General features: G+C 39.5%; 1 protein-coding gene across 2 annotated transcripts in view; it reads right to left on the bottom strand.

The window, feature by feature from the left end:
• Nucleotides 1-21,098, bottom strand: part of PTPN14 (protein tyrosine phosphatase, non-receptor type 14) — a 105,737-nt gene that overhangs the window by 57,074 nt on the left and 27,565 nt on the right. For both annotated transcript variants that reach the window (XM_021391506.1, XM_021391505.1), the window contains 2 exons: nt 10,532-10,856; nt 2,151-2,320 (listed from right to left, as the gene is read on the bottom strand). In XM_021391506.1, coding sequence (XP_021247181.1) covers nt 2,151-2,320; nt 10,532-10,705 — 344 coding nt within the window. In that variant the 5' untranslated portion in view covers nt 10,706-10,856. The remainder of the gene's footprint in view (nt 1-2,150; nt 2,321-10,531; nt 10,857-21,098) is intronic.

Below are 21,098 nucleotides of genomic sequence, written 5' to 3'. Positions count from 1 at the left end.
CTGCTAGCAGTGCTGTCACTAGTTTTGCAGCTTCGGCCTTTGGTGATGTTTTTGTTCTGAGGTTGCTTTTGAGGTGGTTCTGCAGCTTCCCAAACAGATTAAGTGTTTAATCAGGAGTTTTGCACTTAAGACAGATTTGTCACTTGTACATAGAAAAGATGAATACGTAGATACTGAATAGGCAAGTCTAGTTCCTACCTCAATATGACAGGTGATAATGTCACAATAAAGCCTAACCCCAAATGCATATATTCCCAGTTTCAAAACAAACGCTGAATCAGCGTACCAATCAAATTACAAAAAACCCTAAAACCCATCCTTATTTGTCCATCTAATCAGACTTCAGACTAAGCCTTCCTCTAGTGTTTGTTCCAGAAGAGTTCTCCATGAATTCACCACTAAACGCTTTGAACCTAAGATTTACCGAATCTACCTAGAATTGCACAGTTGAAGGTTTCCTGGCATTACATCACCCTCACGGAAGAAATTCTGCTTCAGAAGAACAAATAACTAATCTTACAGGCTATTCTGTGTCTGAGATCCATTAGTAAGCTGCTGGTTTTGCTGCAGATATTAGAAAAAAAAATGTGGGACACTTAAAAGTCTCTATAGCTTACATTATCAGTCACATCAGAAGGAAAAAAAAATCAGCAGACACTCAAATCAAGAGTGATGTGAGATTCAATTGTCAATGAAATGTTTTGTTATCATCAACTCGGGCAAAATGAGTAAATACACCTCCACAGGTGAGATAAGAATGAGCAATCAGCACTGCAGGCTGCAGCTTAAATAGGCAGAGGCATCCAAGTACCTACAATTCTTCCATGTTCATAATTAGGCTAGGATTGGGCTGACAAACATGAGCAATAGAAAGAAAAAAAATCAGACATTCTGACTGCACATTAATTAATTCTGAAGGAAATGTTCTGAGGCTTCCCTCTCCCAGAGCATACATGACAGAAATACACAGATACAGACAAGCATCAATGGTTAGTTTCAAGTCTACTCACAGGGAAGTAAGATTATTTTTAGGCTTTCAGTCCACTGTTTGACAAAAATTCTGCATAAACAATCAAGACTCTGCTTGACAGCTGTCATTTAAAAAAAAATCAAATCTTTCACATCCTACCCAAGTCAGTTCCTAAATTCAATTTTAAGAAAAGATCCTTTAAAATGTACCATCTGCAAATCCTCCGAACACTTCGTATCTTGCACATCTAGAATTAATTTACTCTTTCTCAACTACTTACACATAACTTTTAGACTCTATGACTACACGGTGAACGTCACCTTTGCAGTAACAGGACATTTTTTCCAGTATCAAGGCTAGCAAAGAAAGCTTCTGCCAGCCTGTACCTCTTATCCACTTATTCCAGTCTTGACCTCACAACAGCTGTGCTGATGCAACCTTGCTCTAAACCAGATAAATTAAATAATTTTAGCTATAAAGACAACAAGCCCATCCCTCTTTGGGTGAGGTGGGCTATTTTTTTTTTTTTTTTAAAATACAACACAGATGTGCACAAACCGCAGTGATGTGGTTTACAAGGGCCACCCCTCAAAAAAGCTGTATTGTTACAACTGCAGCACAGGGCTCCGAATAAAAGAGTAATTCCCACAGAAGTTGTTTGCAAAGGTGCACCCTGATCATAATTAAAGGACTAATACCCTCTAACAATTTTAAACTTTTTGTGAACTATAAGGAGAGAGATCAGGAATGGGATGGGCAAAATCCAGTAAAGAAACCAAAGTTCACCTTCAGCAAAACACAGGTAGACATAAGAATAATAAACTGAAACTGTATATAAAAGTCATCTGTATATAGCTTCCTTTTAATCAGTAGAAGGTTAAAGGAGTATTGTCACTGCGGCCTCTTTCAAAATTTATTTTAGATTTTTAAACGTGTATTTATCATTCCTTTTTTGTTCCTGCAGTTGGCCATGTATAATCAATCATTCACCAATACTGCTATCTTTTTTTCCAAACAGATATAACTTAGTGGCAATTTATCTTGCTTTTTCCCGTTTGGGCAGCGGGCAGGAAAGGAAAGAACCAGGTGATTCCTGAGTGAATGCTGAATGTCAGAAGCAGTAATTGCCCGTTCCCTCACAGCTATCACACAGAAGTGCGAACAAAGGGAATCCACATACCTTGTCACCTCCTGCTGCAGTCTGGAAACACTGGGAACGTAGAACATTACCCCAAAGAAAAGCAAAGGCTCATTGGCAAATTTGTCCAGCTGCTTCTTCAGAGGCTTTTCCAGTTCAACCCAGCGGGCTTGCTGGCTCTTGCTGAGAAACCAAAGGCCAAAGTAGTGTGTCTAGATAAAGAAACAAAATAGTGTCAGTTTATCCTTTTCAGCTAGACCACACACAGAAAACCAATGACACAAGTGCAAATAAGAACAGATGGCACTGTGTCAAATTTTCCATTTCCATATGTAAAGCAAGAATAATTTTTATTTTTTTTACTGCCAGTCTGTGATTTTTAGAACAGCCTTCAAGACAAATTAACACTGCAATGTAATATACTTCATGCACTACTATCAACCCTCTTATCTCTCCAAATATACTAAAAGGGTTCTGTCTGAGATTATGGCACAGGTAACATAACTGATTTACAGAAAATGTCTGGTTCAATTTTATTATTTGACATGCTTACACCTGTATCTTTTGAACAGACAGCAAACATTAAATCTTAATCAAAGCACAGAGGCTTCACGAGATCACGCCCACCGCAAACAAGGGACAAGGCAACTCTTCCAACTCTTCCTATTCAATGTAAACTTTCAAATACTTTCCATTAGTTTAGATTAACCCTAAAACAAATGAAATGCTTATTTTGTTGTTATAGCTTAACTTAATTGGACAACCCTTCCACAGGCAGTCACAATCTTTTGTACACAGCACCACCTTTTCAATAAAGGTACTAGAGACAGACCTATACACGTATGCCAACATGTATTTACCAAGGCCAGAACCATTTTCCTGATACAGAACACGATATTCACTTTCTAAAAATAAATAAATAAATCATTCACACGTTTTTATGACATGCAAGTACTACACTAAAAACTTGCATAAGGCAAGTTGTTTTCTCCAGGCTCTTAAAAAATAACCAGGTTTAAAGCTTCATCTATTTCCTATCCTGCGTCAATCTCAATCATTGTCACGCGTCCTGTAAAAGGTACAAGGAATTGTTCCTGGTGGAGAGTAATTAATGAGGAGCAGTGTTAAGAACTAGAGCTTTAAATCCTATAAACTGGTAATAAGAAGCTGAAGGCATGTCTGATTCATCATGAAAGGTTCTATCAAAAAGCCCCTAAACCACCTACCCACTGTGCCAGCACTGCCCATAAATGCACATTACAATTAACAGTAAGCACTATCACTACAGATCTGAAGGAGTAAAAAAGCATTTGAGTTTATTGAAGGAAATAAGCCATCCCTTGCTTGGAAATCTGACTGTAGCCCTAACTGTGTAGTTCATACCAAAGTTTTTTCTGCAATACTTCAACTGACAGAAACAAGAGATTTCCATCAATGCCCTCAATATAAATTTCCACTCTGTACTAAAACTAAAATGAATGAAGTGGAAACAGTGAGATGAACTTTTTTTGACACTGAACAGATTTAGGAGATGAAAGTAGAATCATTACTATTTCTGCATATTTATCTCATTTTATCTCAGTAACATTCCTGAGGTTTAATCCAACTGACTACCTATTCCATGGAAACTTTCCAGTACCTTCCATTAGTTCAGATTAACCCTAAACCAAATAAAATACTTATTTTGTTGTTATAGCTTAACTGGACAACAATCCTTCCAGAGGCAGTCACAAGCTTTTATATATCGCACCACCTTTTAAATAAAAATACCGGAGACAAGGTAGGAAAAAAAAAATCTTATTTCCTGTTTTGGAAAGCATTCATTTGAAATTACTTTTAATATATCCCAAAAGTTTGGCCTAGAAATCAACCATCAAGATTTCTCCAACCAAATTTCCCAGATCTCTCACTGTCAAAAATCAGCTGTTACAAAAAACAGAGACAAATTGGAACATGACATTCTGCAAAAGCAACCATTACAAGTCTGTTTCATTTCAGAAACAGAAAGGATACTACTCTAAAAAACATTGCACCTACCATGACTTAGCATCCAAGACACAGGCAACTAATGCAGTATTGAAAATTTAAAATACTTAGAAATTACAACAAAGCAGCATAGGCAACATTGCTCTAATCTTTTTATAGCTGACAAACATGCAAGAAATTCACACGCACAAACTCTGAACAGTAGTATACATATATTTAACCTAGCGTCTCTTTATGTACATAGTTGAAAGCTGGGAAATGTCCAGATTAGCATTCAGCTAAGGTAACTAATTCAACTTGATTCTCCAGTTAAGTCTGTCAAATCTGCAGTACATCTTGTACACTGCCTAGTTCTTTCTCTTTAAGCATAGCTTGGGTACAGCATAGCAAGCTGGTTCTTTTTGAAGAAAATCAGTGCAGTATTTCCTTCTAGAATTTAAAGGCATATTCACTCGATCAATCAATCCAGGGCACAAATAAATCAAGAAGTCAGCATCTCCCATAGGGTAACCTTAAAATAAAAATTCACTAACCAATTAATCAAGATGCCTACTCTCTCCAGAGTCATCACTGCATTAAAAGTTCTTTTTGATCAGCTCAGTGTGATAGGAATTAGATTACAGTAAACTAGCAACTAAGACGACTTGCAGCCTGAAGTCTAAAACAATTATTCAAGGGATTGAGGGTATTAGAATTAAACAGCTTGAATGAGCACAGTCCCACCCCACTGAGCAGTGGGGGACTGGGCAACAAAAATTTAGATTTTCTACAGTAGAAGGCTCTTCAAGTACCTAATCCAAGAAAGAAAAAAAATACAAAGAGAATCACTTCTAAGGAATATGAAGAGAAAGCCTCTTCTAAGCTTCAGGAGTAGAGCAGATACAGTAGACCACACCCCATGGGAAGCACACATTTGACAGAGCCAAAAGATGACCATTTTTCCTGGAAAGCGGCCTGGAAAGGATCAGGCAAATGCAGACGAAACACAAGAACTGCAGAACGGAGACTGAGTCACAAATGCATGCCCTTGGAAGAGAAGACCAACACAGTTATTTGCGTATTAGCTTCCAGTTGCCAGGAATTATACTTCTTGAAAATGTTAGCATTTTCTAACAACTCATTGCGCAGAAGGACTTCCATAAACCACTACCACAAATGCCTGAAGAGATTCTACCCCAAAGAACATCAGCATTTCTGTTTGGGAACAGAGGAATATGGGACTGGAAACAGACCTCCAAGTTCAGTGCACTATAACCTGTCACATGATAGACCAGAAGGCCTTACCAAATCTGAGTCAGGTGCTGCCATACACTCTAGCCCACAGAGCATTTTTACAACACACATAAGTCACAGGTTAGATGGTGGGATAAAAAAAAAAAAAAAACAGGAACCTTCTCCTCTGTAAGCAGCTGGCTAATTACAAAAGCTGGTCTATTTGTCCATCTGTGCAGAGTAAAACATTGGCTTCACTCCACTTTTCATGGAAAAAAAATAAATATCTACACCTACTCATGGCAGGCCCCAAAGTAACATGGGTTGCTCTAGCAAGTAAGAACAGCAAAGTGGCACAGAAAATAAACAATGCCTTCACTTCTAAAAAACCGTGGATCTTCTAGTCAGGGTTGACAGATGGGTGATGCCTAGTGAAGGTAAGTTTTTTATAACTCTAAACATACGCATACACATTCAGTTTGTGGACAAAGAGCTCCAGTTGCTGATGCTTTTGGTCTGTCTAATCCAGAAATGCACGAAGAGCCCTGTATTAAAAGAGTTTGCAAAAGTTTTTTCTCAAGGTTTGGGCATATTCCTTGCCCACCAGGCATCATTTCATCAGTGGTACAAGAAAACTGGCTGCAGTGTGAACACAAGAACCTGTGCATCCCAACTGCACTAAGTGAAAAGGTGATCTTTGAAATATGGGAATTCAGAAAACTGGACACACCACTGGAATGGTGTGAACAGTTTCTGAAAAAAGTGATGCTTTTCCTGCTGGTTCAGGAGACGATGCAGTCATGCACTCATTTTGTACTTGGACTAAGCCATGCTCGTAAGTCCAGTGTTACACTTGTCTTTTTGTCAGGCAAAACCAGCAGAATTGTCAACACCACCAGGCTACTTGCACTCACTAAACCAGCAAATCTCACTCACAAGAATCCAGTGAGACAGGCTCAGTGTTTATTAAAGCATCTGGTTAAGTGGCCAACTAAATATTTATCCTCAGGGAAGAGGCAGAGTTCCAGCTCCTCCGGCTAAAAGCATTAAGCTCTGCTGTCCTGGGGCTCTCGCTCAGAGGGCAGGCACCATTAATAGCAGCCAGCTGTTCCTAGAAGGTCTCTGATCTGAGCGCTGCCTGAACTCAGCCCTAGCACAGTTGCAGAGAAAAGTCCAACCAAGTCATCTGTGGAGGCAAATCGGCTGCTGAGCAGGAGTCTCCATTTGTATTCACCAAGGAAAGAGCATCTTCTAGCAAAAAGAAAAAAGAAAAAAAAAAAGAACAGCAGAAAATTGCCACCCCTGTGGAGCAGCTCACCACTCTCTTTCTTTGGTTGGTTTTTGGAACACCGCAGTGCTGGAGGTACCATTGTGGAGTTGAGCTTCAACGAGTATGTTTGGTTAGAAAAGATCTTGCTCGACACCCTTTGACAATCCCACTTCCCCCCAAAATAAAACCACCACAAATTATTACCAAAACACCCTACGATCTTTAACCTTTAAAAATAAGTTAATATAGAGAACAAAAAGAAGAAACAGACATGAAATCTCACAACGGATTTGTACAATTACTTTGCTGTTTCAAGCAAGTTCACTATTTCAAGCAAGTTCACTTCGTCTCACTTGAAGGGAAAATGCTTTTGTACTGAAAAAAACTTTTAATAATCTGTGCAGATACATACAAGATTATAAGAGGATGCTTCTGACTTAATCCTCCTTCTCTTTCCCTTCCTCCCCACTCTTCTTATTCATTTTTACATAATGTTAAGCTTAAGAGCTCAGTTCATTGGAACTGTTCAACTATGTGGACTGATGCTTTGTCAAGAGCTTTGCTGAAAGGATAAAAACAGATTTTACAGTAGTTACATGGCTACACGTTCTACTGACCTATTCCTGAACCCTGACTCAGTCAGGGAGGGAGCTGCATTCCCCAGAGATCAAACAGAAATATGCATAATCCATTAGATACTGTTTTTCAGTAATGTATGGTGTAATGATTGACAGTCCTTCGCAACAATATATAGAGTTATCTCAAACAGTTTTGCTTTTTGGCAGAAGCTTCACAGGATTTTTTGTTTATTTCTAAAAAAACAGCTTGAGAGAATTGTATATATTCCTAGCAGAAAGGTAAATGTTGGGGTACACCCGCGATCTATTTAAAGACAAGAACAAACAAAAGTATTGAACAAAAGTTGGACTTTATTTTTAAGAGAACAGACATCTTTACCTGGGACTGCGTGGAAGAAACTGAAATGGGATTTTAACTGTTTTGTGTTCATGGGATTTAATGAAGTTTGGTTTTTCTTTACTTGTACATCACAGAAGTTTCTGCTTCATTTTGGGGAATTCATGAATCATCTCTCCAACATGGATTTCTGCAAAACTGCATTTCTTCCTCAACCAATTAGTGTGGTCTCTCCATTCTACTCAGCTATTTAGTTGTGAGAATCTTACAGAAATTTAAGCTTTGTCAAAATATCTTTGACCCTTCTGTGAAATTTAATTGGTCAGTGACTGGAAAATTATAAGAAGTCTAAAGAGGGAACTGGACCATCGCAAAATTATTGCATTAGCCTTCCTTCCTCTATACATCATGCCAGGAAGACCAGAGGATCAGAATAAGAATTGAATTTAAGGTCAGAAAGGTCAGCACACATTAGCAAGCATCTCAGAGCCTGCTAGTTCCAACAGTTTCTTATGTGAGGAGCAGAGAGGATGGAGGGACACCTAAGGGTTGAAGAAGCAGGTAATTCTCTTCTCTCCTAAACATTTAAAGCAGCAGTGGATGCTACCAGAATCAGTCTGAAGGGAAAAATAAAAAAGAGAGACTAAAGAATACTTCTGTTAATATATGCCGTACTGTTGAAATTTGAACTTTACAAAATTGGTTCAACGCTGCCAAAACTTTGTTTAGAAAAAAGTGGAGAGGGTGATGAAAGAAGGGGAAAGTGTTCCAACAACATCAAAGCATTCTCTCCTGTGTTGTTAAAATATTTTTTCATCTTAAAACACAAACTCTTTGTGCTGATATTTCTTTTTGCATGACACAAACAGTTTTGAAAATGAAAGAAAACACCAAAGCAATACAAAGCCCCCATGAAATTGAACACTGACCAAAACAACTTCCTTTGCTACTCTACTGTCTGATCTCTTTTTCTGGAAAATTTTGAAACTTCAGGCTTCATTCCAAAGTGGAACAAAACATATTCTGAAATCACAATATGCTTTGTGAAGAAGAATGCTAACCCACTGACAGAGCTATTGTTTGCAAACGCAGGTGGATCTGTACAGAAAGAATCATTAGGCCCCACACTGCGCCAACTTGATAAACCACGAGGGATACAAGGAGAATCACTTCATTCTTTTCACTCCTCTCTGCACTGGAAGGAAAAGGAAAGACCCAGCCTCTGTACAGACACCCTAATTTATCCCCAGCAAGAAAAATAAATCATTTATAATTACTGGGAACTTCTCACATCTAAAGGATTGGGGGTAGTGGAGATGCTTCTAATGAAATCCACATTTAAAAATACAATTGTAAAAAATCACTACGCAATCTTCTGACTCTGCCCTATTCCTGCTGGCACATTCCTCTGCCTATTCTACAGAAAGACACAGTGAGATTCGTCTCTCACTCTTGATCATTATTGATCTGCAAAAATGAGTGTTTGTTTAGTTCTCATCTGCACTGGCTATTTGTATGCTACCTTCCAGTTGCCATCATTACAAAGGGCTCTATATAGATAAATCTAAGTCACCGCAATATCGAGCAGGGCAGTCAGACAATATATATCAGTTCCCAGGCAATGGTTTTCAATCTGTGGTTAGCAAAAGCCCGTAAACATGCAGGATACACATAAGGAGTCCACACAATTTAAGTAAGAAAAGACAGTTCATTTGTGCCACACATTGGAGGGAGCTTTCTCTCCAATGGGCTCAACACGTAACCCATAAACTCTACAGGAAGAGCTAGAAAATAAAAAATTTCAGTCTTTAATAAGATAAGTCTGGGTTTCTGAACTTTTCCAGAAGTACTGTGAATGTAAAAGAAGCCTTTTGGTGTTTCAGATATCAAGCACTTCAGTTAAACAAAAGAAAGAAAAAAACCACCCTCAAACTTTTACTAGCCCTTCAGTCTACTAACACAATTGCAGCTTCCTGCAGCAAGTTAGTAACAAGAAGATATTTCTATCAAGGTATATAGTTAAAACCCTGAGGCCTCATTCTCATTGGTGTAATTCAACCCACAGTGTCAACGAAATCAGGGTTTCACTCAGATAAACATGACTGCAACTTGGCCTATCAGCATCTTGATTCAGAAAGTAAGACACATCATTTTCTAAGAAAAGAAGAAACCTTGTCCTCATACTACAAAGAGCTCTCAAAGTTACAATGAAAGAGCAATAGCACAACACTCCGGGTGCTGTTCTACTTTCAGTTTTCATGCCATCAGAAGACATTTGTCTGAGCTCCAGCTGTTGATCGTATCTGGCCAGCTCTAAAAGTAACACAACTCAAATGAACAAAGACTGCCTGAATGACATAATGGCTTAGGTTGGAAAGGATGTTAAAGATCACCCAGTTCCAACCCCGCTGCAACAGGAAGGGATGTCACCCACTAGATCAGGCTACTCTGGGCCCCAGTCAAGCTGGCCTTGAACCTCCATGGATGGGACATCCACAGCTTCTCTGGGGAGCTGTGCCAGTGTCTCACCACCCTCTGAGTAAAAGATTTCCACCTAACATCTAACCTAAATATCCCCTCTTTTAGTTTAAAATCATTCCCCCTTGTCCTATCACTATTAGACTACATAAAAAGTTGGTCACCCTCCTGTTTATATAAGCTGTTCTCAAGAACTGAAGGCTACAGTGAGGTCTCTGCAGAGCCTTCTCTTCTCCAGGCTGAACAAGCCTAGTCCCCTCAGCCTGTCTTCATGGCTAAGGTGCTCCAGCCCCTCTGATCATCTTTGCAGCCCTACTCCAGACCTGCTCCTACAGCTTCACATCTTTCTCGTGGTGGGGGCTCCAGGCCTGGACACAGTACTCCAGATGAGGCCTCACGAGGGCAGAGCAGAGGGGGACAGTCCCTTCCCTCATTCTGCATCTTGTGATGCAGCACAGGATACAGCTGGCCTTCTGGGTTGCAAGCGCACACTGCTGGCTCATATCCACTAAAAATGTGTCAAGTTATAAAGTGACAGATGGTCTTTCCTGGTTACTCTTACCTCACGTAATTCCAGCCTCTGAGCAACAGCTTCCAAGCACTCCTGCCCTGTGCTCTCCACAGAGAGAGTGCACTCAATGACATTGCTGTCCAGCAGACGGATCCGTGTCACAAAGCAGTTCTTGCTCAAGACATTGTAGCGTCTGGTCCGTCGTAGTTTCAGCCCGAAAGGCATGGCTGTTGACCTAGAAGACTGTCTCTTCCCTTTACTCTTAGAAGAGTATCAGCACACTTGTCGACTTGCCTTGAAGGCCTCTTCAATTGGCACTACTCTCCTCCAGAAATGGAGGTAGCTGTCCATTCCCAGGGCAGGCTCCAAGGAATTCCTGTGAAATACATACAAATAAATAGAATTAAGTGTGAAATGCAATGTTCCCAAAGATCAGTGGAACAAAAGACTGCGTAAGGGAAAACAGTCACATTTAAATCCATAAACAAACACCTCTCTGCATGTGACTGCCAGGCAATCAACTCCATCTCCCAAAAGAACACATTCTACAACAAATCTTTCAAAAATTCTATCTTGGCACTGAACTTAAAGCATAAACTTCATTGCAAAGTCATTCCATGAGAAGCTCAACAAAAACTGCAACTCTACAGGGCAAACATGTAGAGGTGATAACTTTCCCACCATTACCCCACCACAGGGGTCTATAACATAATCTTCAAGTTCGGTTTTTGGTGTCCTCAGGCGAGCTTTGAAAGCTAGCTTAAGTAGCTAAGGAACAGAGGAATTTAAAAGGGGTGAGAGTTGAAAGAAGAAAGTCTGGCTCTAGTCAACAGGAAATGCATGTGCTCAGCACCTTAGAAATATCAGACCCGAAGCATGCATGTGAAAGGCAAGAAGCATCCGATAGATTACAGAAAAGGCTTCTCTGAGGCAATTCTTGACATTTTGCTCACTTCCAGTTCCAGAGCAGTTCTGCATTTCACCCTTTTAGGTGGAATGAGTAACTGTCAGATGCCAGAGAGGAGGATAAAACCAAGTGGGAGAAAGAAAACACATATTCTAGACGTTGTTTTTTTACTACTCCTAAAATTTATCAAGGACACATGCAACCGTTAAGCCAAAATACAAAGCAGACAAAAGAACTAAAGATACAGATTAATGACATCTAAAATACCATGATTTTTTTTTTTAATTTTAAATTTTAGTTAGGATCAAGCTCAATCTAAATCAAAACAAAGCATTTGAACTGCCACAGCCAGCTTTATGGTGTGACTTTCCACATGTAGGCAGGAATGAAATAAAGAAAAACAAAAAAACCAAATTACTTGTTACCAAGTCTTCCTGGTTTAGTATGAAGATTCTGGAGAAAGAGATGGAGGAACACTAACAATGGCACTTAGAAGTCCACTTCTCTTAAATAATAGTGAAAATAAAAACTAGCTCCCAGTTCTTAAGGGACACAACAGAAAGCACTGCTAGCAGAGTATGCATCATTTAGCTGAACGTGACATTTCAAATAGATACACTGCCCACATGTATTGTTTGGCACAGAACTGGATGAATCAGTTTTTAATGAATGTAGTTGCTATGGAGATTATTAGAAGGGGCCCAACTGACTACGGTGATTATTGTTACACTCAAAACATAACTATCACATATTTGATCAAGAGTATTTTCCAAAGCCTATATAACTTGTCATTTATTAGGGGGTTAGGGCAACACAATCCAAAGTCACATGAAGAAAAACACAAGCAGCTCCTCACTGTATGGGTGTGCAACTACCCTGGCAATTTACTTGCTTTACCACAGAAACACCTACAGACTCTGAGAAGGGACATGAACCATTTGACAAAGGTGCAAACAAACTGATCGGATTAGCTGATGTACTTTCTCATTTCTAACTTTTGTGAGTAGAAACATAATTTAATATTTTCAAGATTGCATGAGAGAGTTGTTCTACCTTGCATCACTGTAATATCAGAAGCCATCAAACATAAATGAATTCATCCTCAAAACAATCTGATGAGGCAGGGACATATTAACTATGATTCACAGAAGAGGAATTAAAACAAACATCAGCCAGCTTGTCCAAGATCACTGGGAGAACAGAGCAGATCCATACACTAAAAAGCAGATCAGTCCAGTGCTTTAACCCCTAGCTAACTATTTGGCAGCTATTTTTCCTATGAATCTATCCAAAACCACAACATGAGGTTGAGCAGCGGGAAGAATGAAAGGAAATTATGAAGAATTAAGGGTGTGGAGGACTATATCTTATCAAGAACAGTATTTTTGTTCAGCCTCTGGCTTTGCAGATAATTTTAAGAGGTTCACAGAGGGTTTTAGCTAGCCATTTAAAAAAAACAGCATTATATGCTATAAAATTTGAACAATCCAACTCTTTAATGATCCCCTGTCCCAGAAGTCTTGCATACAGACGTTCTGTTCTGGAATAAAACCACCAATTCACATGCAATGAGAATGTTAATGGGATTGCAAATGAATTGTTCTATCATCTGGTTTGCTTATGTAAACAAGGGCAATACTTCCACTACTTTTCTAGAAGCAGTAATGGGAATTTTTTCTGAAGTCTATCAAGGGCCAACAGCTGGCCTCACTTTCTAAGGATGCAGACATACAAGTGGGTTAATGTCTCTGTGTTACACCTTGTACAGCATGATTTGGGTTACATTTTTATTTCACATGAATATACACAAGAGCCTTATGTCACCTCCTTCATATGAAACATCATGCTTAGGATGATGAGGCTGAGACAACTTCAACTGGCTCAAATCAGACCAGCTTTTAACAACTGTTAATTCTGAATTCAATGCACATGTCTAACTTTCCCATTTACACACCTTCTGGATTTTGGACCATTTTTACACTTCGGTTTTCTGTTAAGCTGATGCTTTGAATGCTTCTGCTAAGCCTTCTAAGTAAGATCTCAAAGACCCTGGTCACTTACAGATTCCTAAAGCAAACAGGGTATTATGCTTCATTATGTTTGTATAATTTCAAAAGCATCAGGACTCTCAGTTATCACTTGCAGAATTTTGTATACAATTGAAAAAGGAGAAGGTTGGAGACAGAAGGGTTTTGGACTACCAAATGGAGTGCTGAGGTTTTCCACAAATACAGCTCTTCACCCAAAAACTTGCCAGAAAGTTCAATTAAGTTAAGCAAAAACCCACCACTCTTCCGAATGAAAAAGGAGACAACTGTGCCTACTCAGTGAAATTTTAACATCTCTACTGTGGTCAAGTTTCTGGGCACCATACAGAATCTGTGCCTTGTTCTCATACATTCAGTGAAAATATGACTCTTGCTCAAAATCTTGTATGTTGATGGTAGGCAGTACTCTGGTAAGCAAGTAGGTCTGTGAAGACAGTGGAGATATGAGACTTGCTCCTGCCCCTATGGTAGAGGGTGAATTTTTAGGAAAAAGGTGGGTTCAGGAATTCACTGCCTCACCTTTGCTTCATATGCACTTCCATGTGACACATCATTTTGTCAGACTGCCCCTCTGCTGCTATCTGTCACACAGCAGCAAAATGTAATGGATATTGGTGGGAAGGTTTAACCACTACTGCCGTACCACCAACACATGGCTCTGACTGCATGGGACAATGCAATAAAAGCGGCTTTACCTTCAGAGCAGCCCTCGTATAAGAATTAGCCTGTTTGAGCAAACTAAGAAAAAATGAGCCAGCCCATTTACTAGCACAGACACTTAAATCCCATTTCCTATACTATTTATATGAAAAGGCCACGTGGACAAAGTTAATGGCTACAGAACGCAGCAAAGACTAAAGGTGACAAAAGAACATAAAGAATTAAAACAGACTTGACACAGAATAAAAATCCAACTTTTAACTCACAATCACATTCCAAACACAACTTAAGTTCTTAACAGCTATCACTAGAAAACAACTCAAAGAGGGAGTCTCAGTTAAACCACCACTATGACCAGGTGAAACCATCAGTACACAAAAATCAAGTGAACATTTTACACTCTTTCCAAATCTGAAAATCAAAGTAACCAGAACTACAAAAAAACCTCTTCCTCCGCTCTACCAACGTCATCTGGAGCTGGCTGGAATTTCTTAGTAATAGTTTTTACAAGGCTGACCAAAGGGACAAAGGAAAACAGCTCAATATTTCATAAGGAAGAGGTCATGCGGCAGAAGCTCCTTTGTGTGATGAAGGACACTGCTCCATTAGCACGGCATTCACTTGCTTCCTTAAATTTATTTCAAGCCAAGATAAAAGAAAGGCCAATAAATAATTAAGGCCAAGATAACTCTCAGTACATTTGCAAGCACCTGACTTGCTCCTCTATTCCAGACTTCTTATATAGGAGTTGAACTCGACGATCCTTATGGGTCCTTTCAAACTCGGGTTATTCTATGATTCCATATACTATTGTATTGTACTACATTCAAAAAAAAGTTAAACAAAAATAATAATAAAACAGCATCTGATACAAAATGCACTTAAAGTAGAATGCATTCTCTCACTTCACTGACTTTTGTATGCGATTTCTGAAACTCCAGGAAGAAAGCAATTACTGTCAAACAGCAGCCTGTATTTACCAACAGCACCTGGCTCCCTTCCAGCATTCCTAGCCCGGCAGGAGCAGCAGCACACCTCACACAGCTATGTAACCCTGGGCTGGGCGCGAAACCGCAGCACTTGGTGTGCAGTGCACGTGGGGTGCAGCCTACGGTTTGAGGGAAGAATAAAAATAACAGTGTAAGGGAGACAGGACACGCGGCATGATCCATCTACATTTCACTGAGTTCCACCTAAGAGAGGACGTCTCTCCCTGTGGAACAGCCTCCTCTCACTTACAGAGGCCTCTAGCCATCCAGCAAACCCCTACAGGCATGCGGGGTGGCCAAGAACTCCCCTAGGACATTTAAAGCAGAAGACAACAGCTACTGTTAATGATCTCAGCATTTCTACTTCCCCAGCTCCATTCCAGGTTTCCCTTCCCAGTTTTCCATCAGATCCATCTTTGCTGTAACAGACTTCTTTGTATTTAAGTTACCATGCATTTTCTCTGTGTCCTATACAGGTCAAATTCTACTTTCAATAGTGCAAATACACCGTCTAGAGTAGTTTAGCTCTTGTTCAAGTCAAAAGAATAATTATGATTTTGACTAGTCAAAATTCGACCCTTGTTTTCTTCACTTTTGATGAAATACCTGCATAAATGTTATTAGAGGCATTCTTTTTATCCTATCCTCCTCTACTAGAGCAACTCTTCTGGTGTAAAAACATCATTCTTATGCATCCATTGAGCAGCTCCCTGGAGGTTTAGGGGATCAAAGTCCATTAGGCAGACATATAATTACTCTTGTGTGGCTAGGGGAAGAAGTATTTTTGTGGACCTCACTGTACCAGTGTCCAACAGTCTCCATCAATTACAGAAATGGTGTGAGCTTCGCAAACTGCAAACTACTGCCTTACCCATTACATTCTCACTTTTTCCTCCAGAATACTCTCAACGAACAGGTCTTCCTAATGCAACTATTGATGAAGGACTCTATGGAGTTACTTTAAGCAGTAAAGGCAGTAGCTGAACTGGATAATTATCTAAATGACACACAGCTTGCCACTCTGGTCAGTTTTAATCCTTAAGAACACTGGTAACAAAGCTGGTGCTTTTGCCACTCACAAACGTGCCTTGTAGAACTTTGTTCATTAAAACTAAAGCAACAAAGTTCAACCCAAGCACACACCACCCACTCCAGCTGTAGTTAATGCCACACTTCACCTCTGTGCCATGGCAGGGTGCAGCTCTACAGGGCACAGCACTGAGACACTCAGAAGAACAGGATAGTTTTCAGCTTGGTCAGTCAGCTGAAATAGCTTGTGGCTGACTCTAGCATGAGAAGCAATGTTATTTTCCATGTAATAGTGAGCTGATTCAAAGTGCACCACCTTTTTTTTTTTTAATACTTTTTTCCCCAAAACTAAGCAATTTATTCTAGAATTAAATGCCTGTTAGAAGATTGAAGATTGCAAAATGTAGACAGAACACGTTTTCTATACGGACAGACCACTGAGAGGAATTGCTGTATTTTGATGCACCTTTCTTGCAGACTGTGCATGACTGCTGTTGTCCCTGAAGCACCACTTGTAAGAAAAGACAACTTAACTTTTACTAACCACATCCTAGCAATCAATGATCAGGAAAAACCAACCACTGCTAGCAGAGTCAACTATTTTAAATAAATTATTTTCAACTGACTTGAAACTTATCAGAAGTTTTGATTAGATTCTGCACTTCTTGTCCATATTTTACTGCAGTGGTTACATTTGGTAGCAACATTTATGGTCACCACTCACTCCTCCTTTCAAGCAGTCACCCTTGTGAAGTGTTTTCCACTCCTTCAGGCTGACTAGAGCTACAGTGGTTATGAGAGATTACATTTCCTGCTAAATGATTGATAGGTGTGCAAAAACATTATAAAAACAGCAAAGGATATGCTTAATTAAAAAAAAAAAAGGAAAATTTCCTAGTGTGTTTCCATTATTCTCTCATGTTACTAAGACAAAAGTAAAACCACAAATAAAAGTTTTACACATACAACAACACAAAGAACAGAAGCAGGAATTCCAGTAGAGCCAAGTAACTGAATCAGGAATGGAGTGAAATTATGCACACTAGTATATTCACATGAGTGAAATGGGCACTAGCACAAACTGGGGCCAGTTGTTCTTTGACTTCAAAAAACGCAATTAAAAGTTTGTTTGAAATAACAAGACAAAACAAGCAAACACTTCAGACATCACTGGACTTGACAATCCAAGCGAGTCCCTCCCAACTCAGGACATTCTATGATTCTACAAACACCTATCCTGTTTTGATGAACACCAGACACAAATACCTACTTTGAAGAGCTGGCTCCGGAGCCACGCAGGTTTCATGCACTACCAGCATGCCTCTAAACACTACGGCCTCTAGCATCTCCAGCTGTGGGACGAGCTCAGGGCTCTCTGCTCCCAGTATACCAGCACTGAAGTGCAGGCATCAACCTAGCACCCTACTGACTCCCCATTTTTTCATCAGGTCATGGCCTGATTATAAAAAAAAGGACAAAATATGGTCCTCTGCATGCACTTATTATCAGTGTCATATTTCCACTCCTTCCTTTCAACTGCTTTACACAAGCTGAATTTCTACAATTTATACTCAGGAGGAAGAAAAGGCAGTAGTAATGCCTCCATACCTCCCATTCTCCTTTGTTTTCCTTTGTACAAAAATTTGGAAAGTTACAAAGTCTTTCAACTGGGACAACTTGAGTTACAATTACAATTTTCATCAGACTACCTCCAACTTTTAAGAATGCAGAAGTCAAAAACGTACCTATTTAATATACTGAGATCACGACTCAGATATCAGACTCTTTGGCCTGGGAGGAAAGAAAATATTTTCTTAAAAATCTGCTTTATAAAACCTAAAGGATCACATGTAGAAATGGGGAGAGGGGAAAGATCAGCAAGAAACACTCAACTTGCATCAAATCCAATGTAAACAGTGCAGTGGCCCCTCCAAACCGCAAATCCGCCCTTTTCCTTGAGAGGAAGAGAACCATAGCTCTGACATCAAGTGAAGCAAGACCCATATCTGCAAGCTTACAGTGAGCACGAAGCTTTGTCCAGTTTCTTGAAGTTCAGAGTAGTTGTTTGCTTCCCCAGAGAGGCTCAGCAAATCCTATTCCAGTAACAAACCAGAATAACGTGAGGGGAGAAGTGTGGCTACAGATAAGCAACAAAAGCCACATCTGATTTGGGTTGGTGGAGTAAGAGGAAAGGGATGAGAGGGACAGAGAGAGAGGAAAAACAATAATAAAAAAAATCACGTGCACTGTGCATCCTAACCCACAACTAGGCACATTTAATTACATAAGCAGATATTTTATGTCAGATCATAACATGAACTTTTGAACTTGCAAAGAAAAAAGCATCTCCACTACTCAACGTATTAAAATGTCAATGCTACAAAATGCTGAAAAAATTCCTTCAAGTTCTGTCAAAGAAGGATTATATTGTGGGCACACACTTGAAGAAATTAAATCCCATCTTTGCTGAATATAGGCCTTGATGTAAATCATGCAGCCAGAGCCGATGAATAACAGCATTTGTTTCAACGGCAGAACAGAAAAACACCTCATCTGAAATACGGAGTAGCTGGCGGAAATGAGCTAACAGTACTTTTCTTTCTGTATTAAAGGATTGTTTTCCAGGGCCCACTGTGTGGGCTTTAACACTGGCCCAAAACAAAGTACTTAGGAGTAAGATTTATGGCCAAAATGGGGACTTTCTTTGAAATGATTGACTTTTCTGAGCAGCTTCTCAGAATTCAAAGCCTTCAACAGGACCAGTCTCTGAGCAGCTCTCTGTGCTCCTCCTTCATCTCTGCTGAACATCGTACTGTGCCAACGGTTTACGGGCGTTCGGCCCGGTTCCGTGACGAAGGGGACGGGGGATCCACAGGCCCATGCCCCAGAAAAAGGGAAAAGGGGAAAAGGGTAAGGAGATGGCCCTGAGAGCAAGGAACAGCGGCAACAATCTGAGGAGAAATAAACTAATTTACTAAATAAAATATCGGAATGCAAAACAACACACTATAATACAATATAATTACAATTTAAGCTGATAAATCCAATACAGAGAGAGAGAACGTCCCAAAATCCAGGTAGGCCTTACTCTACTACCGACGATAAGACGGCTGGAGAGCGAGGTGCTGCCAAAACGAGAGACGGGCAGAAAAAGGGATGAGGTCTCGTGATCTGCAAGTTTTTATACTGTGAGCGTTTATCTTTTCCCTCCGGCTGGAAAACAGTAACAGAGGAGCAAAGTACTGTGGGGAATGTAGTAGCCCTTCTCTTCTGAGGACCAGGTACATTCACTACATGATGTTATGATGTGGAGTACCAATAACTGAAAATCATAAAACCATGACACACTGATAAAGAGTATTTGAAAACCATTACCTGGGTATCACCACATTGGATGGTACACAGGAACTAAGACATTAACAACAGATGTCAAAAGTTTTTTTCCCTACTAATTTTAAACAAGGAAACACACACTTCAAATACCAAACGAGTCCAACAATATGAACCCCTCACCATATGTACGTTTTGCAAAAGCTTTCAAAGCACCTTGGGAGGACGACTACGAATTTACTTTCACAGTATTTCAATAAGCACTGGTAACTGCATTTACAGCAGAAGGAATTGTACAAAGAGTAATCTCATATTGCTTCATTGTTCAGAAGTGTATTTTTTTTTTGTTGTTATAAATACATTATAATAGATATATTTAGATTATTTCTTGTAACATACCTTTCATCATTAATTCTACTTAACAAAACAGCTTTCCACGAAAGACGAGTAAAACTGTATTATTTTTAGAAGGCAAAATACAAGTTGCAGCTTTATGTAAAAAAAAATATGAAGTAAGTTCTAAAAATTGCGGCATATTATCCTTTGTTCAGCTTTTGTAACAGTGCTTCAAAAATACTTTACCATCTTTCTTCATAAGTCTGTTTGGGCAAACTATTTGCCCTTTACACATGATGATAACTTTATTTGGAATCATACTTGAGGTTATCAGCTTTTAATAAGATTAAAGCCTACTTCTTATTAACTGACCCTAAAAAAGAAGGTAGTTGCTTTTGAACACACAAGGGAAAAATGTTTTGCAGAAACTTTTACTGGGTCATGAGCTGAAAATAAATACTTCTTTAAAAGAAAATAGCTTTATTCCTTGCTCACATTAATCCATTTTTTACATTAACATTCTAGCATATGACTGGAGCAACACAGGGCCAACACTGAGATGTACATTTGTGACCTTCCCTAGTTGACAAAATAGACTTTTTATATTAAAAGAGAGATGCAAAAATTAACATCTAACATCATCTTATTTTGCTGCTCTTTTCAAGCAACTCAGAATTAAGACTAGTTAGTCTGACTTTCAGTTCTTATACGAGAAAGTTGGATCAAAACACAACTTGCACAAAATCAAAACATCTTCTGCATCAGTACATGTGGGTGTACTTGTACATGCACATCCAAGTGGCACAAATAGGTCTCTGTTCCACTGTAGTGGTCACTGAAGCACTACTGAATGCAAGCGAAGAAAAACACTGCATCATTATGCAATTTTATTTTATTCTAAGTAGGTATGAAACCTAACCACCAGAACAGAAGAAGGTGGAATCAATGAAAAAAATGGTTGAATAAGCTTTCTATACTTATCCTGTTCTTCTTTGGCATCACATACTCAGACTTGCAGAAGCGTACAAGTCATCTTGTCATTTACACTTGGCAGAAACTGCGGGAGAAGCAGTTGGAACAACACTACCAAAACAAGTGGAGAAAGCCCATGTGATTACGGTCCTTCCTGTAACTCTGCCTCTGGTTAGTGAATTGGAAGCATCTCATTTCTTTGACTTGAAGCCTGACACCCGCACTCCTCTGCAGCTTAATGTGAAGGAGAAGGGAGACAAGCACTCCCCACTGGTGCCCACTGATGCCACTGGCATTTCATCTGAGCTTTTGATTACTGCTCAAGTTCATCATCTCTATTTTCTGTC

This window comes from Numida meleagris, chromosome 3, assembly GCF_002078875.1.
Source record: "Numida meleagris isolate 19003 breed g44 Domestic line chromosome 3, NumMel1.0, whole genome shotgun sequence".
Taxonomy (NCBI): Eukaryota; Metazoa; Chordata; class Aves; order Galliformes; family Numididae; genus Numida; species Numida meleagris.
Note: the sequence above shows the minus strand (reverse complement) of the source record. Positions and strands in the feature narration are given on the sequence as shown.